This window comes from Onychostruthus taczanowskii, unplaced genomic scaffold, assembly GCF_017590055.1.
Source record: "Onychostruthus taczanowskii isolate IOZ18803 unplaced genomic scaffold, ASM1759005v1 scaffold38, whole genome shotgun sequence".
NCBI classification, from domain to species: Eukaryota; Metazoa; Chordata; class Aves; order Passeriformes; family Passeridae; genus Onychostruthus; species Onychostruthus taczanowskii.
In genome coordinates this window covers 4,019,610-4,039,715 of record NW_024501237.1, presented here as the reverse complement: position 1 = coordinate 4,039,715, position 20,106 = coordinate 4,019,610, and the positions used below count along the sequence as shown (strand labels likewise).

General features: G+C 40.8%; 1 protein-coding gene across 3 annotated transcripts in view; it reads left to right on the top strand.

Moving 5' to 3' along the window:
* The window catches only part of ZNF827 (zinc finger protein 827), a 99,529-nt gene that overhangs the window by 18,762 nt on the left and 60,661 nt on the right, over window positions 1–20,106 (top strand). For all 3 annotated transcript variants that reach the window (XR_005953230.1, XM_041412130.1, XM_041412131.1), the window contains exons 2-4: window positions 4,502–5,512; window positions 9,394–9,566; window positions 19,380–19,863. Coding sequence is in view for 2 of the 3 variants with exons in the window: in XM_041412130.1 (XP_041268064.1) it covers window positions 4,502–5,512; window positions 9,394–9,566; window positions 19,380–19,863 (1,668 nt within the window). In the remaining variant the exon portion in view is untranslated. The remainder of the gene's footprint in view (window positions 1–4,501; window positions 5,513–9,393; window positions 9,567–19,379; window positions 19,864–20,106) is intronic.

The window sequence follows — 20,106 nt, the reverse complement described above, 5'->3', positions numbered from 1 at the left end:
GCTCAGGTATTGTTTCTGCCTTATTTTTGATGCATCTGCCTATTTACTTGGCCTTAAACTGATTGTTCAACCGAGCCAGTCAGTGTTTCTGCAGCTCTCCTCTTGGATGGCTTCCTGCTTCATTTAAGTTTAATGTGTTCTTTTAAATTCTTTAGGTATCTTTGCAGAGCTCCTCAGTTCCCTAGTGTAAAGCTATCATTTAATCCCAGCTCTTTCAGTAGGCCTAAGTACAGGGTTCACTGTAAAATAATCCAAAGGATGGTTTATGGTAGGTGCTAGAGATGAAATTATAGAGTTGTTGGGGCAGCAAATTAGGAAGATGATCTGAGTGTCAAAGGGACAACAAATGTAACTGTAACTTTATTAGATTGATGCAGACTTGAATGCTCATATCTGAAATCCTTATGCAAATCAGGGTAATTGATATCAAGATAATAAAGATGAGGTTTGGCTGGCCTATATCTTTAAATCTTGGTTCTGTAGGTTCCCAGTTTTTCCTTGAAACGTAAGTGCTGAAAAAAGGGCAATTTTGATTAATTTATCTCATGAGCAATTTTCCTGTATGCATTTCTTTGAAATTATTTTACTTCTACCTACTTTTTCATTTGCTTTAATTTTCATTCTGTAATCCCATCATTACAATTTCCTTGTGTTTCCTATCACTGCAGCATATGGATTTCTATATTGAAGTTCTGTAATTTACTCATTTCAGTGAATGATTAAAGTAAAATTTTGTCCTGCTTAGCATGAAAAATCATTCTCTGGGGTGAGTTCCTTAGCTGTAGCCTCTTCTCAGGTAATTTCTAGTGTTTCAAACGGTGTTCTTTCCATCATATTTTCGCTGCCCATGTCTTGTTGCTCAGTAACACAAGTTTGAGACTCTTCCCTTTCCTGGAGATCCAACTCACTACACTGATATTTCTCCCCTCCAAGTCCTACAAAGCAAAGCTGTGGATCATCTCACACTTGCCACTTTCTGGAATGACATGTGTACATTACGGTGGGTACAGTTAAAGTTTCCAGCATTTGAACTGAGTGACTCAGTGTATAAATCAACAAACATGTTTGTCTTTTTCAGTTTTCAGATATAAGTAGTTTGAGCAAGTTAATATTTACATTTCTATTGGTACCAGGGTCAGATTCTAATCAGCACTCTAAATAAAAGGGCAGATGGTCACAAAGTGAAATAACACACTTTGGGATCAATAAGATTTGTCTGTCAAACTGATCTCTTGAAGAGGAAAATGAACTTCTCTGTATTTGAAAGCAAGCAGATGAGCTGGCGAGCGAGGGAAACTGGCGCTTCTTCAAACAGTGCTTTCTGCACACATTTGTGGCTTTGCCAGAGATGGGTACGTGAGCTACAGCAGTGGCAGCAGTCACCCAGCAGTACTCTGGTGCCTTTTGTTATTGCTGACAGGAGTGGAAACTATTTTTTTTGAGGCTCCTGGGGGGTGTGCAATGTGATAGTCCCGAAACATGCAGGCAGTCTGTAGTTCCCAACTAGCCTCTGCCAGTGGCAAAGGGCTTGGGAAGCAGTTCTCGGTTCAGAATCACTCTGGAAGTCAGGAAGAACCAGTAATAACAGGTCTTGACTCTTGAATTATGATGAGAACAGCTCCATAACTGTGTTGTGAGAGAAGGGGGAAACGTGTCATGCAGATTTCTGCCACAGATGGGAAATACAGCTGAAATTTCTTGACAGATATGTGGAGGGTGGGTCTTGCTTCAGACAAACCTGGTCTGGGTGACCCATGAACACCCTGGGTTCTGAGGGAAGCTTTTATATAATTTGAAATCATAAAGAAGTTGGGTTGATTTCTCCTGGAGTGCTCAAGCTTATTCAAACTCACAGGCTCGCAAGTCAATGTGAATTAAAATTCTGCCCTGAAGGCCTTGAAAGGCAACTTTGCTTAGCAATGAAATTGCCAGGCTTCACTGTTCTGCTTCTAAAGCAATTCACTGGTGTTTAAAGGGAGGCTTGACTGAGCTCATGATAAGACACTGATGCTGGCTTTTTCAGCATTAACCTTACAGCCTTCAAATACAGTGGGCTTGATGCTGCAGCAACTGGGAATTACTGAGAAGAGGAAAATTAGAACAGTGTCAGCAGTTAGAGGTCTGATTTCTGGCTACAGAAAGAAACTGCACTGGTGGAAAAAAAAGTATCCTGCTGGCTTTTGGGAGAGTGAGACTGGAGAGAAAATTTACCCTTTATTATAGCAATTGCATGGAGCTTTGAGAGGCCTTGAGTGGTCACAGGTAGATTAGCAACAGGAGAGGGAGCTCTCAGTGTGTTACCTGAAGAGGAGGGAAATCCTGAGCTTGGTGGGAGCAAGCCTTTAAATGAAGAATCCTGCTCTCCTGCTGCTCGCTGTCAATAACATGGTGGTGGCTGCCCTTTTGTATAGGCAAGACCAACGGGGAATGTGCATGTCTGGAAAAAGAATGAAATTAAGGTACATGGCAAGGAACAGAGAAGTTTGGGGGTTTAGTACGCTGTAGATTTCTCTAAAACAAAAGTCCACTACTTCTTAGATCCATTTACACTTAAATATGCCTCAGACTGTAATGTTTGAGTGGCTTTCTGGGTGAAGGGAAATGTCATTCTCCCTATGAATGGATGGGAAGTGCAGAGACAGAGAGAGCAGGGTTTGCAGGGGAGAGGAGAGATTGTTTCAACAGGCAGATGAGTGGTAGGAAGCAGGCTAGCTCTGGCTCCAGAGCTGTGTAGTGGTGTCAGCTCCAGGCTGTGTCCCAGAGGATGTGCCCTGCACTTGGTGTATGAGTTCAGACTAAGTGCCAGTAAGATGCTTTTTTGGCTTCCAGACTTGTTTGCATCTGGGATGAGTGAATGGGTCTCTCATGTGAGTGCACCCAGCTGTACAGACATGCTCAAGTTACTTTTTTATTGTTCATGGGGTGAAGAGGGAATACATTCAGTTCTCCTTTAACCTACATAAGTGCTGGTTCAACTGATTAGCATCTCTCTCCTTTATTTGAATGTGCATGGTACTTGGCCTTTATGCACATGTTATTGCTGAGCCTGTGTTGTTAACTTTGACAATACCAAAATAATTCTAGCTAGGAGCTTGGATGTTTGTTTGGCTTTTGTTTGTTTTGAAAAGGGAATATGCTAACCCTCTTTTGCTTGAATTACAAACCTAAGGTAACTGAGTTTATTGCCAGCTTCTAAAATATTGGTGACTTTTTTCCAAAGGGTTTTGAATAAAAGAAACTTTTTGTGCGAGATTGTGCCTCATATTTCATATAACATAAAAAACTCCAAAAACTTTGTTTTCAGATTGTACCTTTGTATCTCTGTATTCATGATGCATTTGTCTGAGGTTTTCCTGCTTAAATTCTTTGGATCAAAGCAATAATAGAAATCTAAGTTTTATTCATTAACTTCTTTCCAAGTTTTGTAATTTGCTGGAATTAAATTGGGAATCTGGGAATAATACATGATCATAGACACAATGCATGTCATGCAGGCTTATTTCCAGAATGTCACTGGAGGGTTATATTAAATACTTTTGTCTTGCTGTAGTGTTATTACAAAGATGCTTGTACAGCTTGGGACATTGTGTCTAAAAGCAAGAAATGTGAGATGTATCTGGCAAGAGGAGATTATATGAATTTAATTCTAGCATTGCTGTTGTGACTTTGAATACCTGTCAGGAAGAGGAGCAATCCAGGGTCACAGTTCTTTAAACACTGCCAGGTCTCAGGTGTTTTGCAGTTACCAGAAAGGAGAAAATGTAATTTAACTGCAGTGGAACCAACACTTCTGCTTCTTTTTTCTTTTCAGCTAAACTAAGTTCAGTTTAGGATGATCTTTTAAACTTTATTAAACAGTGACAAATAAATAAGAACAACTAGAGTCTGCATGTGACAACACTGTGTGTATGATACTCCATTCCCAAGGAGTTGGAGAGACAAGAACTTCAGTCTGCTTTCATGTATTAGTCATTGCAGCTATTCAGGAATGAATTGTGAATTATTAGTACAAACTTATTTTATTTTAGATAGGGGTCACTGCAGGATTGGTCTGAGATTTGAGTAGCTACACACCTGATCTGCCTTTGAAGGCACACCTGTGCTGGCTGTAAAATACAGAAGTATCCAGTACTTTCTGATCTGTTAAATCCCTGCCTTATACCAGAGGCTTCAGGGTGTACAGACTATGCCAGTAAAGAATTGTTTGCAATATATGAATATATATAATGTTTATATGTATTGTTGCAGTTTTAGCTGCTTTAGTTATGCAGACTGAAAGATGACAGGTTTGTCATCATTTTGTCTTCTAAGAAAGCTTTATTCATTTTGAAAAGCTCTTTTTTCTGGTCACTGAATCCAGGCTGATTCCAAGCCCGTGCACTTTAGGGGGGTGTGCTAGGGGACTGTTCAGGAGGGTCATGCAGAGGTCAGGCATGCTTCATGCTAAGAAACTGCTTTACACAGATTTGGGAATAATGCTGTTGTTCATGGTTCCACACAGATGGTACCAGACAGGAAGAAGTGGAAGGTGAGCTCAGTGAAGAAGAACGCTGGTTTGGGAATTCTTCAGAAACTCCTTCGGAAGCATCATATGGAGAAGTCCAGGAGAACTTTAAGTTGTCTCTTGAGGACAGAATTCAAGAGCAGTCCACCTCCCCCGATACATCTTTGGGAAGTGCGACGCCGAGCAGCAACACAGCGGAGGTGGGATCCATTGAAAATGAGGCACTAAGAGACACGCTACAGAGCAAGGAGCACCTTTCTCCAGATGTGTCCTCTCTGGGTGAAGAGGAACCTCCTGGTCCAAACAAGCCACTGAGCAGTAACCTGAGGCGGCTTCTGGAGGCTGGCTCCCTCAAGCTGGATGCTGCTGTTACAGTCAATGGCAGAGTCGAGTCCCCTGCAAATCTTGGCTCAAACATCTCCTTCTCTCCACCTGCTCACCATGCCCAGCAGCTAAGTGTGCTTGCCAGAAAGCTTGCTGAGAAACAGGAACAAAGTGACCAATACAATGCAGGCAGTCACTTTATATGGAATCAAGGTAAGTGGTTGCCAAACTCAACCACCACCTGTGGTTTGTCCCCTGATTCAGCTATCCTGAAGCTGAAAGCCGCAGCCAATGCCGTTCTGCAGGACAAATCTTTTTCCAGGACTGAGGACACGATACGATTCGAATCCTTTTCCTCGCCTTTTAGCTCTCAGTCAGCCAGCTCCACGTTAGCAGCTTTATCTAAGAAAGTGAGTGAGAGAAGCATGACTCCTGGGCAGGAGCACCCACCTCCAGCCAGCTCTTTCCTGTCCCTGGCTTCCATGACCTCTTCAGCTGCCCTTCTCAAGGAGGTTGCTGCAAGGGCTGCAGGCACCCTCCTGGCTGAGAAGAAGAAATCACTGGTTCCTGAGGATCCTCTGCAGCTTTCAGAGATGAAACAAGAGAAAGCAACTCCACCGCAGTCTTTGGAATTACTGTTACTACCAGTCCCGAAGGGAAGAGCATCCAAACTCGCTAGTACAGGTATGGATATAATTTGAACCATGAAGCAGAATGTATTTGTTTTGCTATAGGCTTATATAACATCTCTTCAGTGGGTCTTGATTTGATTTGATTCCATGTCTTATGAAAACAAGAAATAGATACTTTAGGTGAACAATAGAAAAGCTTTTTGAAGTATCACTTTGAGACCAAACTGTCACAAATGTTTCCCTCTTTTAAAGGTGTGAGTGTACAGTTCGGTACATTTTTTTCCCCTTTTATTCCATACAATAGTATTTTCCTCTCTTACCAAGTTTAGAATGTGTCCACAAAAATATTTAATGGAGAAGATCAAAGAATCCCTGTGAAGGAGCTCACAGTATCAGTGAGCATGTACATAACTAGTGCTTTTGAAATATTGGACAAGGGAGAATTCTCCCTCCTGCTGTCTTTTTCACAAATGGACTTTTGTGTAATCGCTTACTATCCTGTCCTAATTTACCAGAGTATATTATTGTGTTGCCACTCTTCATTAATTTTTTTTTTTTTACAATTCTTTGTTGTTAACAAAAAAAAAAATCCAACTAAACTGCATTTCTCTAATTTGCTCAACAAGAACCATTTTACACATCTGACTTTCCTCCATCAGTTACAGCTGTTGACAGTCAAGGACTCAGGGTTATAGGGAAGAAGAAGAAACTGTCTGGGTAACAAAAGCTTTAAAGAGCTGGCAAGCCATGCAGGGGAATTTAAATGATCCATCTTCAAAATAAAGAAAAATAATTTCTTTCATCTCTTTCTATAAAAAGTTCACGGATTCAAATTTCTGGTGGAACATATGGCTTCAGGTGTCATCAGTGTTCTGCTGCAAAGGAAAAAGAAGCATGGCAGGTATCTTCATGAGATGCACAATGTGGTTTAGTATATTCCGGCTTTATCAGGCTGAGTTTTATCATACTAGCCTGGCTGCACAGGTGTGGCAAGCCAGTGTACAGATATGAAGCCTGACATGCATGTTGTGTAATTGCCCTGCTGTTTTTCTGCCCTAACCTCTTTGTTTAGGGGTATCCTGAGGCCCAGCGTGTCCCTGTGCTGCTCTTGGTCAACACTCATAGCTTAGAAGCTTAGAATGGCTTAGAAGCTATTGGATGGACAGTGCTCATGCCTCCCTTGGAAGAGGAGGAAGAGGGATGCGATGAATAACAGCCAGTACCAGTTTTTGCTCTGTGTTATACATGTGTTCTGTAAATGCTTAACTGCTGTGTTTTGCCAAGGCAATTAAAGTGGCAAACCATTCTTGGCATGGGCCTGGTCTAAGGTTTTCATTAGTTTAGATGAAGTCCTTTTTGGAGTAACAAAAGCTAAAACCTGAATGTGTACATTTACCATGAAAATAAATGATACATATTCCTGATTCCTTTTGCTCAGAGAGCCTTATGGCACTAAAAATATTGAAAAAAAAAAACCAAAACAAAAAGAAGTATATAATTGTATAATGCTTTATCTTGTTGTGTCTGTCTGGTTGTTCCTTGAGACTTTTTTTGTCTTGTTCCCAGAGAGAATTATCTTTTCCCAGTAGGTATAGCTTGAGAGGTCTTTTTCCCCACACTCATACATTGAACTTTTACACTGATGAGTTTGCTTTGCTGTTACGAATCTGATTCACTTCCCCACCAGCAATGTGTAGCTTTGGTTATGAGATCAATACTCAGTGAAATTAATTAGATGTAAGTAAGGAGCAGCAAGGATGGAGGCTATTTAAAGAGGAGTAAGTTAATAAGAAGAGCATGCCTGCTGCTCTTTTGTCCACCACGTTGAGCTATTTGCTCAGAATTATTTCAGGCAAGAAGCTGGAGCCATGGCTTATCAGCATGTAGTTGCCTCTGAAACGGCATGTCAGGTTTGGTCAGCCTAATCATGACCTGCATGTTTATTATAGTAAATTGGTACAGAGGAGATTAACTTTTCTATCAATCTGTTACTATTGCCAGTTTTATAAACTGCTTGCACATTTGGGATGAAGTTGGAAAGGGAGCCTGAAATATCTGTTAAGTTCTGATTGTTTTGAAAGAGTGTAGGTGACAGACTTTCTTTTACTGACTGAATACTTATTTGGTGTACCTTAATGCCTGTGATTCTTGTAATTGTGTTCCCAAAACTTCTTTGGGAAGCACTGGCTGATTCTCTCTTCACTGAAGTACTGTTGTGATATAAAATAGACATCAATATAAATGAAGGAAAGCTGAAACCCCTGATTTTATTCTGAGCTTCATGCAGTATAGAGCTAACATGGTTCAGCTCTGGAGCACACTGGCACAATTCCTGAGTAACACCAATTGTCACTGTTATTGGTGAGGTCACATGCATTCATCCCACTTGTCTGCATATTTTGAAATGTGCTATATCACCGTTGATTGATCTTGATTGCAGATTTATTTTTAAGGGGGTCAAAACCAGGTAATATCTTGTTACACATTTCTCTTCTGGGTGATAACCAGAGGCTGAAGAAAATATATGATAGATGGAAAAGACATGATAGCTAAAAAAGCCACCCACATATTTTTTTCTGTGGTTTGCCTCTCTCCTGTCTTTTGTGAAGAAAAAAGTAAAAATATTTTAAAACAAACATAAGCAGTTATGGCATTGGTTTTGGTCTGCTCTTTAGAGAGGCAGAGAGGGGAACAATTTGATATTTTAAGTCTGATAGAATATTTTACAAGGAGAATTTCTGAACTTGCAATAATACATGCTTTGACATTGTGTCCCTTTCTGTACTTACATAATGACTGCCTAATCAGTTGAATTACAGTGGGTTTGTTTCCTACTTAATTGCAAGAATTGTATTTTGGGATGAGACAGATCTTTCTAGAGGTTTTATCACTTAGTTCTTTATCAAGGGAATTTGATGTTTGCTAGGTTCTTATAGTGATAGTAATGAGATTAAATAGTCTGAGAGAATTTTTGAATAGCAAGATGCACATTGCTGAGCTCTGGATATTTGAAAACAGTCTTGTCTTTTACAGTGAGGAAAAGGACATCCAGTTTCACTGTAGTAGTAGGCCTTCCTTTATAATAATGAGAGGAAATTGTTGTGAGAGGTTGGATGGATGGGAGGGTTAGTTGTGCAAAGTCAGCAGCAAGGAATTTCTCCTTCAGCCTTGTGATGGTTCTGCAATTGGAAGTCTAACCATATTTTCCTGATCAATGCCACCAAATCCTTTTATTAGGTGAATTGAGCAGTGAAGCAGAGTGCAGACATTTAGGAAGGCAGTAGATTTAAAGCCCTGGCAATTAGAGGAGCAGAAGGAAACCTATGACCTGAAGACCTTTGATGGCTGATGCTGCAGCAGTATCTGCTTGAGCCATAACTAAACAATTTCAGCAGCAGGACTTCCAAAGTCTTTCAGTTCTGGTGTTAAATATATCTGTCGTGCAATACCAGCATGCTTTTCAGTTAAGTTGTGGATTCTTCCATGCTCCTGGCTAACCATCACATGTGGAAATGGATCATTTTTTTAACAGTTATGCATATTTTCCATACTCTGCTACAACCAGCCTTTGATAGGAAATGAAGCCGAAAAATGATGATTATGAGAGGCATTCATCTCAGTGCAGTTCAATTATAAGGAACATTAGGACCCAGGTGAGAGAGAGTAGCATCCTCTACTGATTAGTAAAAGGAAGTTTGGAGCATTAACCTTTATAAATTATGGTGACCTTTCTCAGAGGGATAATAACTATATCCAGGGGAAAAGGTATATGCAGGGGAGGATGGAACCTTCTGGTGCCTGTTGTTGTTTAACCATGTCTCTTTACAGATGAAACTTGAGAAATCATTGAGAAATGATATCTTGAGCATGTTTACAAGGGGAAAGTATTTGACAAGTGGCTGTAAAGGATCCTCTCTTTTTCTTCCTGCTAAGCCTCAGAAGAAGAAGGGGGAAAACCTTTCCAGTGTCCCATCTGTGGTTTGGTTATCAAGAGGAAGAGTTACTGGAAACGGCACATGGTGATTCACACAGGTTTGAAGAGCCATCAGTGCCCACTCTGTCCTTTCCGCTGTGCACGCAAGGACAATCTCAAATCACATATGAAGGTAAGGGAAATCTTTACTGACAATCAAAATACTCAAATCATCAGTCAAAAACTGATAGTATAACAAGGCTGTTTTATTTCATTTGCATTTGCAAGAACAAAATTTCCCTGGCTGTACTACAAATGATACCTGTACTTAAGTAAAGAGGCCATGAAAAGAAAGAAATAACTTTCATTCCATTGCTGGCCTTTCCATTTTATGCAATGTGGAAACTGCCTTGGGTTATGTCAGTTGGGTGCAGCACAAGCTGTCTGTGACTGATTCAGTTCCAGACCTGGAAGCACCAGAAGCAGGGATGTTGGTTGGGATGTGACACCACAATCCTATCAGTGCTACTCCCAGGATGCCAGTGTATGATAATAACCCTGCATGCCAGTGTCTCACTGGAAGTGGGCAAACCAACTTGGCCAGCTCTAGCAGGGATCTCTCCATCACTTTCTACAGGCAGGCCTGCAGTTTTAACTTTTTTCTTGCTGTAGCTTTTAACTGTGGGCATTTCAGAAGTGAATCATCCAAACCAAAATGAATGACAGATCATACTGTAATACTTTGTTTTCAAATTTAAAGTGTGTTTTTAACTCAGACTAAGTTTTGGGCTCAAGCTGGAAATTACCTTCTATGTTGATACAGAAAAATATAAAAACACGAAGAAACTGATTGTCTGCTTAGCTGAAGTACTACATGGTTGCAACAGAAAGCGCTGAGTCTTGCAAGCTGTAGAATATTCTTGAGGAAGTTAAAATGGTTACCTGTCCTCTTAGCCCTTTGATTGATAAGCTGAAGTGAAAACATTTCTCTTGTTAATGCAGTTGAGTTTTATAATAATAGTGAAATATGTTATTATAATTACCATTGTGTCTGTTTTAGATGAATGTGTGTAACAGGGTATCAGACTGGTGTGAGGGGGGACAGAAATGCCTGTTCAGGTTTCACACATGCTATTGCAGAATGTGAGTTGACTGGACGAGAGTATGGCCTTGCTTACACTCAAGAAGCTGTTCCCTTCTGTGTAAATTATTCAGATTCCTCTTGTCACAACATCAGATCTTGCTATGGTTTAAATTGTTGCTAGATCTTAAATCATCCCCCTATAGTCTGAAGGCTCATTCCTTAACACTTCTACTGTAGATCAGTGCACTATTCCCAGGCATCCTCCATGTATCATGCTAATCCTTACCGAGTAAGCTCAGTGATTATGGCTCTCTCTTTTAGGCTTGCTGTTCCATGTTGACTAGAGGGCACAGATGGCCAACCTAAGCAGAGGATGAATAGATAGGATGGGAGCACAGCATGGAAAGAAAGTGGGGGATTTTGTTTGTTTTCAGCTGTTGACAACCTGCACAGAAGTGTGCATCACCTAGAAGCTTATTCCTCCCTGGCAAAGACATGTTGCTGTCCCCTGCTTTGTAAAGGACATCCCTATTGTTCCCTGCAGAAATAATTGTTCTCTGATTTTTTTTTTTTTTTTTTTTTTTTTGCCTTATTGGAAAAAAATGTTGTTTGAAGGTTGAGGAGCCATCCCTTCCTTTTTGGCATGGTGATTTCTGCAGGTGGTCACAGGTAGGATGTTGGACAAAATCAGGGACGTTTTCACCGTCTCTTTGTGTTCTTAAAGTGATGGCTTCCTTAGGCACTTGTGCCTTTTTCTGCTCCCCTCCCAACATTAATGCTTTCATTAACTGAGCGTGCATCTGGTTAAAACATACTTCCTTGTACAGTCATGTAGCATGTAGTGTTAATTATTTGGTAATATTGTGACTGTGACTGGGTAATGCTTAGTTAGAAACCCCTGAGGTCAAAGTCAGGCTTGTTTGACTCAATGTAAGAGATTGCAGCCACCTTCAGCCTTACTGTGAGGGCCTGAGCTGAAGTCTCCTCCATCACTGCAGTCCAGTCATAAAGGTCATGATGGATTTGGGCATCTTTGCTGGCAGAGCTGTCCTTATTTGAGGTGAAAGCAATTGTCTTACAAAACCAGGTGGTTTGCATTTGTTTTTTGGTCTTACAGATAGATGCAAAGAATCACAAGCACAACAATCTGAAAGATAATATTTTACCTTAGTTTCAATTTCATACACTTTTTCAACTGACTAAGCCATTAATAGAATTATTTTCTATCCCATCAAAACTGAAGCAGGTGAATGAGGCAGGGGCGTGTTAGTCTTCTGTCCAAAAGTGTCAGACATAATTTGAATTCCTTTCATTGAAAGTATAAATTGATAACAAGATTAAAAATTTTTTTAAATGATATTTCTTTTCTCATTATAAACAGTGCTGCCTTTAAATCTATATGTATATGATATTATAAAAACTGGAACAACATTGCGAACAGCATTCAGAATGGACTAAATCTCACCAGAAATGGTACAGTACAGCTTGGAACTACTTAGGATGCGGTGTTCTGGTTATGCCAGCTGGGTGTATTGGTTTTCTTATTCTCTTAGTATCCTTCAGGAGCTACCTGGCCTTGTCTCCTTTCTGGCAGGCAGCCCATGAAGGTAGAGCTGCTTCTGCTTCTCCACCCATTTCTCCCCATGTGTCAGCTGTGGCTACAGGTGGAGACAGATTTTTCAAAACCAAAAAGGCCACTCAGAATGAAGGTACTGGGCTGGTGTTTGTCATTCATTACAAGGCAACTTTTATTCCAGGATGCTGTAACAAGCCAAGCTTTTTTCCAGGGGCAGGTAAATTACCTTAAAATCTTTGTTTATGCTACTTTTTGGTTTTCTTTTTTTTTTTTTTTTTTTTCTCCTCTGTTGATAAGAAGCAAAATGTTTTGTTGAGCTGCAGTCCTCAAAATCTGATTATTTTGCTTTTGTGTCCTCCTAGGCAACATAGCCATGAGCTTGAACCACCTTATTTTTTTTTTTTTCCTAGGATCTTGTAGGTATTCTCCACTGAAACTGGTTATTTGGAGATTTAATTTCCATGAGTGGTCTGTGTGTCCATATGGGCCTTCCTTACTATGCCTTTAGGCTAATGACCCATAACTATATAATACATATACACTGTGTAATTTTATGATTATTGTAACATGTCTATGTGACTGACCCAGAACACAACATTGCAAACATTTTTGGGGTTCTGTCCCCTGCTATGGAGAAATTCTTAATAGAGAGCTGGAACGATTCCAGCCCTGACCCGTATTCAGATCTGCATGTGCTACCCACCACATGGATGAAGCTTTCTTCCACTAAGGGCACTTTGCCAGGGCCAGCTCACAACTGGAGGCGAGGAAGTGAAAGGAACAAGAAGGGAAACAGAAGGAAAGTTTCCACACAGACACACAACAAACAAGGGGGCTGAGTAGCCTGCCTTTTAAGGCACAGAGTGCTAACTATAATTGTTATATTGTGTTTAGATTCCATAGTGATTGGCATCTTATAAAAATCCTGAAATAGACGTAGTGCAGAATTTTATTAGGTTTTTTTGGAGGCAAATTGTAGCGCATGCGTAACTACAAGTTTGGGCTCTTATTCCCAGTAATGTGGGGAGAGCTGATTCTGGTATCACAGCATGGTTTCCAGGGATGCTGAGAGCACTGAACTGAAAATGAAGCTGGAGAAAATGAATAGGTAACTGAGAGAGGTGTCCTGTCCAAGCAGGCAGTAAGGATTATTCTTGAATCCTTCGCTCTATTTATCAAAATATATGTTCAGTTGGAATAGGTTTTCTTCTTGAGACAGTATCCTATGTACTTCTTCTGCAGAAAGCAATGGAAAGTTGTGGTGTAATTCAGCAAGATGTAGTTAAGCTTTTCTGGTTTTCGTGGTAGGGATTACATTTTCCTCGGAGCAATACCACAAGCATCAGTCAGACTCTGGCCAATTGGTGCCTTTGGATCATGCACATATCTTCCTCAGCAACTGGTGGACAGATAGGCTGTGAGATCATACAGATATGTTCCAAGAAAGCAACAGGATATTAGCTGAGCACTTGGAAGGGGCAGTGAGGTAGAGGAGCATATGGCCAAAACCAATATCTATAAATGTTCCTTGTGCTGCTATATAGGCATAAGGCAGGAATGGGCGACCTATCTGTTGTAGCAGTGGAAAGTTGGCATTGTGAACATGTGGTGAAACATGAGAGTTTGATAGAAAATGAGGGAAGATGAAGCTTAACGGGAAGGTTCAGTGCAGTGGTAGGCAGGTCATGTGATGCTCAACCACAGGATTTCCCTGCTTGTGAAGAGCAACCGTCTCAGTGAGATCCAGATTAATGTTCTTGCCTAGTACAAAGAGGGTTATGATCAGCCTTGAAGTTAGGGAGCCTATTAATGACATGATAGCAGGAATCAGGAAAGGTCCTGAAGAATGGGGCCGGGTGTTCAGTTCCCCTTGGTGATTTGCTTTTTCTTCTTTCTTCCTCAGCTAGTGCCAGATAACTGCATGAGCTTTCGTAATCCATTTTGATGAAGTCCTATGACTGGTTCTTTTCAAAGCATCTTCACCTCCTGGGAGAGGGAGGTTGAATGTGTTTTATGGGAGGGGGTTTTGTTAATTTTTGTTAATTTTTAAGTTAAACTTGAAGAGCCCTGGGAGGCACCTGTGATTCCATGACCTCCCCAGCAGCTGAGGGGAGCTAATGAAAACTTGCACGGCTTTTCAACACATAAAATCTGTGCCCAGAGTCTCAGACAAGCACACAAATGACTTCAAGTATCTCCCTTTTAATCTCACTTTTTGCATATGAGACAAAGATAAGATAGGACCTTTAATCTTTTCAAAAAATAATTTTTTTAACACCTAATCCAGGCCAGCACTGCAGAGAGGCCTTTTTTCCCCCTTGTTTTCAGGCAAAGCAAGGAAATACTTTAAAAAAGAAAATACTATATAAATAACATATGTGTCTTGAGGGGAAGGATCAGATCAAAACTAGCAAAACAGCACTAAACTTTTGAAAATGCAATATTTTAAAAATGAGGGAATTTGTTGGAAAAGAGCATGGAACGAAAAAGCAGAGGGCACATGCTAGATGTTAAAATGGAAAGTGTACCCAATTTTTAAAATAATCCCACAAAAGAAACGTGAATGCCTGTGTCTCATAACCAGAAAGTAGAGTCTGTGCAAAACATTATCCAGCTTTAGGGAAGGGGAAGGGAAAAGATCAACCTCAGCAGTACCACAAAATTGCAGGATGTGTCTGTGTCACCCTTTTCCTCACCCCTACTCCTGTTTTACCCTTTTGGCAGGGATCACGTGTATTTGTAACTGTGGTACATCTGTATGGCTGGTAAATCAGCAGGGATGCTGCTTAGAAGTATGAAAAGATGACTTAAGAAGTGGCTTATGATACCAGGAAAGTTACAATGTCCAAAAAACAAAAACAAAAAACAAAAAACAAAAAAAAAACCAAAAAAAAAAAAAACAAAAAAAAAAAAAAAACCACCACCAACAAAAAAAAAAAAACCACAACAAAAACCCAAAACAACAAAAGTAACAGAAAAAACAGCACATTGATACAAAGGATGTGATATGATAGGGACATGTGGATTCTGTAAAGGAGAATCATATGTTCCTCTACTAAGATGTTTTGAGCACGTCAGGAAAATCATGGACTCTAAAATCAGTTGAAATTTATTTGGTCTATAAAAAAAGCCTTTGGCAAAGCTTCTCACAGAGAAGCTGCCAAATAAATTAAGCAATGTGATGTACTATGGCAAATTAGAAATTCACCAAGAGGCAGTAAAACAAAGGGTAGGAAGGAATTAGCAATTTTAAGCATGACAAAAGGCTAACAGAGGGGTGTTCCATTACTAAAAGTGAAATTGTGCATATTTTAGCAAATGTGATCTACACAGAGTGATGACTGTGGGGAAGAGAATTATAGATGGTACAACCTTATGTGCATGAATTGAGATTAAAAAAGGCAAAGCTTGAAAGGGAACAAAAGGAGGCTGGCTGCCTGATAAACAAGGGGGCAAATGAAGTTATTGTTGACAAATAGAAGGTACTGTACCTTGGAAACCAGAGTCTAATAATGCACCTGCCTGTCGGATATAATGAACTGTAACTGCTCAGGAAAAATATCTGGATATTGTTATAGACAGTTCAATGAAAACCTTTTCTTGGCATGCACAGCAGTGGTTAAAAAGCACATTAGATATTTGAGTGTCTGGAGAATAAAACAGAAATAACACTGAAAATGTAACAATGTTAATATTAGCATATGGTGTGCTGCCACTTCTGGTCACTGCATTAGAAAAGACATGAGAAATAGAAGGGATTTTAAAAGCTGGTAGTGAAAATTATTAGTAGGATGGCAAGAAAGGACTGCCTTTGAAGAAAGAAGCTGAAAAGAATGGAAGTGCCAGAAGGGTGAGAGAGGTGTGATCAGAATAATGCTTGATAAAGAAGATGAACTGAATGGCCTCTTTTTTTCTTTCTTGTAATGTGAGAATGAGGAAGCAGCAAGAGAAACTGAGAGAAACAAAAATTTAAAACTTTTACCAAGAGATAACTTGTACCCAAGTCCTCAAACAAGGCCTAAAGTTTGTAAGGACTTGGTAATTCTGTGAAATTTACTGCAAGTGTTGTAGCAAGCACACACTGAAAAAACTGCAGAACCACAAAGTATCATTTGAGACTGGGCAGGCTGCAGGGTCAGAACTGACATGATACAAGTCCTTTGCCCAGTCAAGGAGAACATCCCTGGTTAAAGGAAATAAACTCTAAAGCCAGAAGCTCTTAAGTGGTTCTGGCATAAGTCAAACAGCAGTTTTCTGGGATTTTGAAAGAAGCATTGTGTATGAGCAGGTTGTGCACTGTGGTTTGTTGCAGTGTAATTCAGAGAGATCCAAATCTGGCAGCAGCTGGGCTCAGACTGGCACTTCGGGGAAAACCTGCCAGCTGCACTCTTGTTTCCTCCTGCCTGTGGTTCTTGCAGGAAGAGCCTTTTGGAGTCTAAATAAGACATCTGATGGTTTGGGTAACATTAGCACAGTATAAGAGCCATTCTCTGCCTCATGGAGGGAGCAGGCAGTCTAATATTGCGTGGCCTAAATCTCCCCTGTGGCTTTCTGTGTAGCTCTACGGGGTTTCTTGTTTTTCATTCTGCAGCAAGTAGTTGCTGCCTTGACTCTTTCCCCCAAATGGCAAAGAATGGCAATTCTTGGCTCTTTAGCTGCTGCTGAATGAGAAAATAAGGGCTAGATTTTCCTTTAGAGGGTTTTTAGCTTAGTCTTAGTGTTCAAATTTTTAAATTAATGTTATTTATTTTTTTTAAATAAAATAAGAGTTAAAGTCTTGTGGTGGAAATGTTCTCTGGATATTGGGGGGCTAAATCTTTGGTTTAATTTTTTGTTTTTATTTTTTCTTGGTCTAAAATTTTTCCTTTCAATACTCAGAATATTTGGGTTTGAAGTCTGTCAGTCCTTGGCTGTGAATGAGAAACGTTCTTTATTTTATGAGAAATCCATTGGTGATGAAGTTACTGGTTTTGGGCAGGAGAAAAAAAAATCAAATTGAATGAATCAGTGGCTCCTATTTTCTTCCATTTACAAAAGGTATTGCAGAGGTGGCATGCCATACTCCCAGGGAGAGGAGGTGGGCTCCCACACAGGCTCTGTCACCTGCCTGCTGCAGTGACAGCCTTCTGAAGGCATGGGATCGATGGTTGTGATAAGGAACTCTGGAAGATGTGGTTAAACACATAGGCAGGGAAATGATGATTGAAGGGGATCCTGGAGAGAAACCCTGGCACACAGAATCTGTGGGTGTAAGAGATAAAGTTGCCATGGTGAGGGTGCTTGCTGCCCTGAGTACATCTCGGTGTTCTCTGTGAGGAGTGCTCACACACTGCTGTGCTCACAGACCATCCTGCTTCCACTCGTGCACACTAGCAATCTGGTTGGCATTTTCATTGCAACCTGCTAATATTTAGAATTTATTGTGCTGCTATTCTTCTGCAAGGTTGCTTTAAATGTGTGTTACGTTAGCACTAGCTTCATTCTTTTTTTTTTCTTTTTGTCGTTGTCAGGTGCAATTATAAGATTCCAGAACTGCTTTGTCTGTAAATGTTATGCTTAGACAGTATTGAGAATGTCATTCTGGCCAAGAGAAATTCTCTCTTGCTATCTGTCTAGCACCTCCAGAGCCACCAAAGAACCACTGAATGAAAAGTTACACGGCACAGGTGAAATGTGTCTTAACTGAATAAAAAAAGTACAAAAAGAGGGGCATCCCCCAGCTTCACATTTCAGCAGACCTGAGTTTAGGGCTTGTGTAGAACTGGAAATCCTGGATCTGAGCTTGTGACTGAGTTCCTCTTACAATATAGGAAATTAATCAGGCTAAGTCTAGCACTGTGTGAAGCTCCAGCCTGAATTCTGACAGAGCCTTGTTTGGGAAATGCTGCTGTTACCCTGGAGCACTGTGGTGTCTGCACCAGGACCCTCAGGATCTAGAGCTCAGCTCTGCAGGAGACTGGAAAGTGCCGAAAGCCTTAGCTAAAGCTAGGTTTTCTGAGATCCCTGGTGTAGATCTGCATCCCTGAGGGATTTTGGACTCCCAAGCTGTAGCAGCAAACCTTAGATCCCTGAAACAGCTGGTTGCTTCTGAGCCAAGCCCAGGGAGCAGGAGGAAGGAAGAGTGCCACTCAGTAGGGTAAGGGAATCACACCTTGTTTGCCAAGAGTTCAACAAACCCCTCCATGTTTCAGGTGAAATATTTTGCATTCAACAAATTGCCATTTTCCGACAAAAATCTGTCTCGCTGAAATGTTTCCAACCAACTTGAGTCACAAGTGAAAGCGAATGTGTGGAGCTCAGCTGGTGCCAGTGTGTCCTGATCACATGTTCATCCATTAGTAAGGAACAACTGTATGTATTTGCCAGCCCTTTTTGCAGGGAGTAGCCTGGAGTGCTGCTGTCCGGATTTAAAATTTATTTGTGAAGCCATAGCGAAAAGATTTTTCAACAGCCTTGCTGCTGTTATGCTGGGCTCAGTTGCTCCTTCTCTTTAATGAGTACTGTATGAAGCAAGAAATTGTATAATTATATGGCTGTAGCTGATATAGTTTAATGAGTGTGTCTGTTCATATAATACCTGAGCCATTACGTATGGATGTATGGAGCTCCTTCTGAAAGGTAATCGGGATCAAGCCTGGGGATGGCAGGCATTGCATTCATACTGGAGCATGCAGGCTCCATGACAAAGAGCCTGCAGCCCAAATATGAGGGCAATAAGATTAACTGTGATCCTTAATTGACTGATAAACTAGAATAAATGGCAGACACCATCTCTCATGTTTCTATTGTATCATAAAAGAGCTGTTTATTTTCTGGTAGAATTAATTTACAGCAAACTGTTTCAATAGCTCCTTGGTATTGCCAGGTGCTGTGTTTATACTCTAATGATACATAAATCAATGGTGGACATTGCTGTGTTGGTTGGGGGCTTTTCTTAGCTGGGTTGCTCTGAACAGTTTTTATTAGGTTGCACAGAGTGATGTTTGTTTTTTAATCAAGAAAGCTATTAGTTATAGCTTGGAAGTCTTTATGCACTGACAGGTCATCAGGATCTGATTGTAAGGACTGTTTGATCCAAAGCAGACATCATCATTTCCAAGCTGCAGAAACAGATGTTCCTGACTTTTTTTTTGTTGTTTGCACTTGAGTTGATGCTTGGGCTTATGTTCTTTGACTTGTGTGAAAGAATCCTACCGTTCTTGGGGTCTGAATGACAAGTTCGCTCATTAGTTAATATTTTCTTTTTCTTTTTTTTCAAACAGTGTGAGAAACAGAGTTGAGATTTATGCAATTCTGTTAATCTACTTGGCTTAATACAAGCTTTTATCTTTCACCTCCTGAACCAGGTTCATCAGCACCAAGACAGGGGTGAGACCTTCCAATGCCAGCTGTGCCCTTTTACCTCCTCCCGCCACTTCAGCCTGAAACTCCACATGCGCTGCCACCAACATTTCCTCAGGACAGAGTCTAAAGTGAAGGAGGAAGTGCCAGAAACTGAGGTGAAGGGGTCACCACAGCTAAACAGTGACTCCTGCCCGGGACCACAGAGGGAAGGAGCGGGGCCTGACCTCCCAGGATCAGCATCTGTATCCAAAACACCCGAGGTGGCTGGGCAGGCTGCTGGGGGCGTTCCGCCTTTGCTGGTGAAGGAAGAGCCCAAAGATGACACTGGTGCCTCAGCTGCACCTTTTGCTCTTAGCACTGTTGACAGAGCACCAAACAACACAAAGCTGAAAGACTCCTCTGACTTCGTGGCCAATACAGCATCAGCACTATTCAGCCAAGACATCTCTGTCAAGATGGCGTCAGATTTTCTAATGAAGCTGTCAGGTAATTGAGCAGTTCTTTTATAGGCCAGGAGACACTTTGTCTTGGTTTTACTAAGTCAGTGAATTGCCAGGAGCAAAACATTGTAGCTTCTTATCTTATAATTTCTTGTTTCTTTTGATAGCAGAGGTGTATGAAGGGCAAAGGGGAAACAGTGAGAGGAGAGGGGTTTTGCTGTTTAATTGCTGGGATTAGGAGTGAGAACTGTTTATCCAGGCTTTCATGTTCAGTAGCGTTTACCTTGGC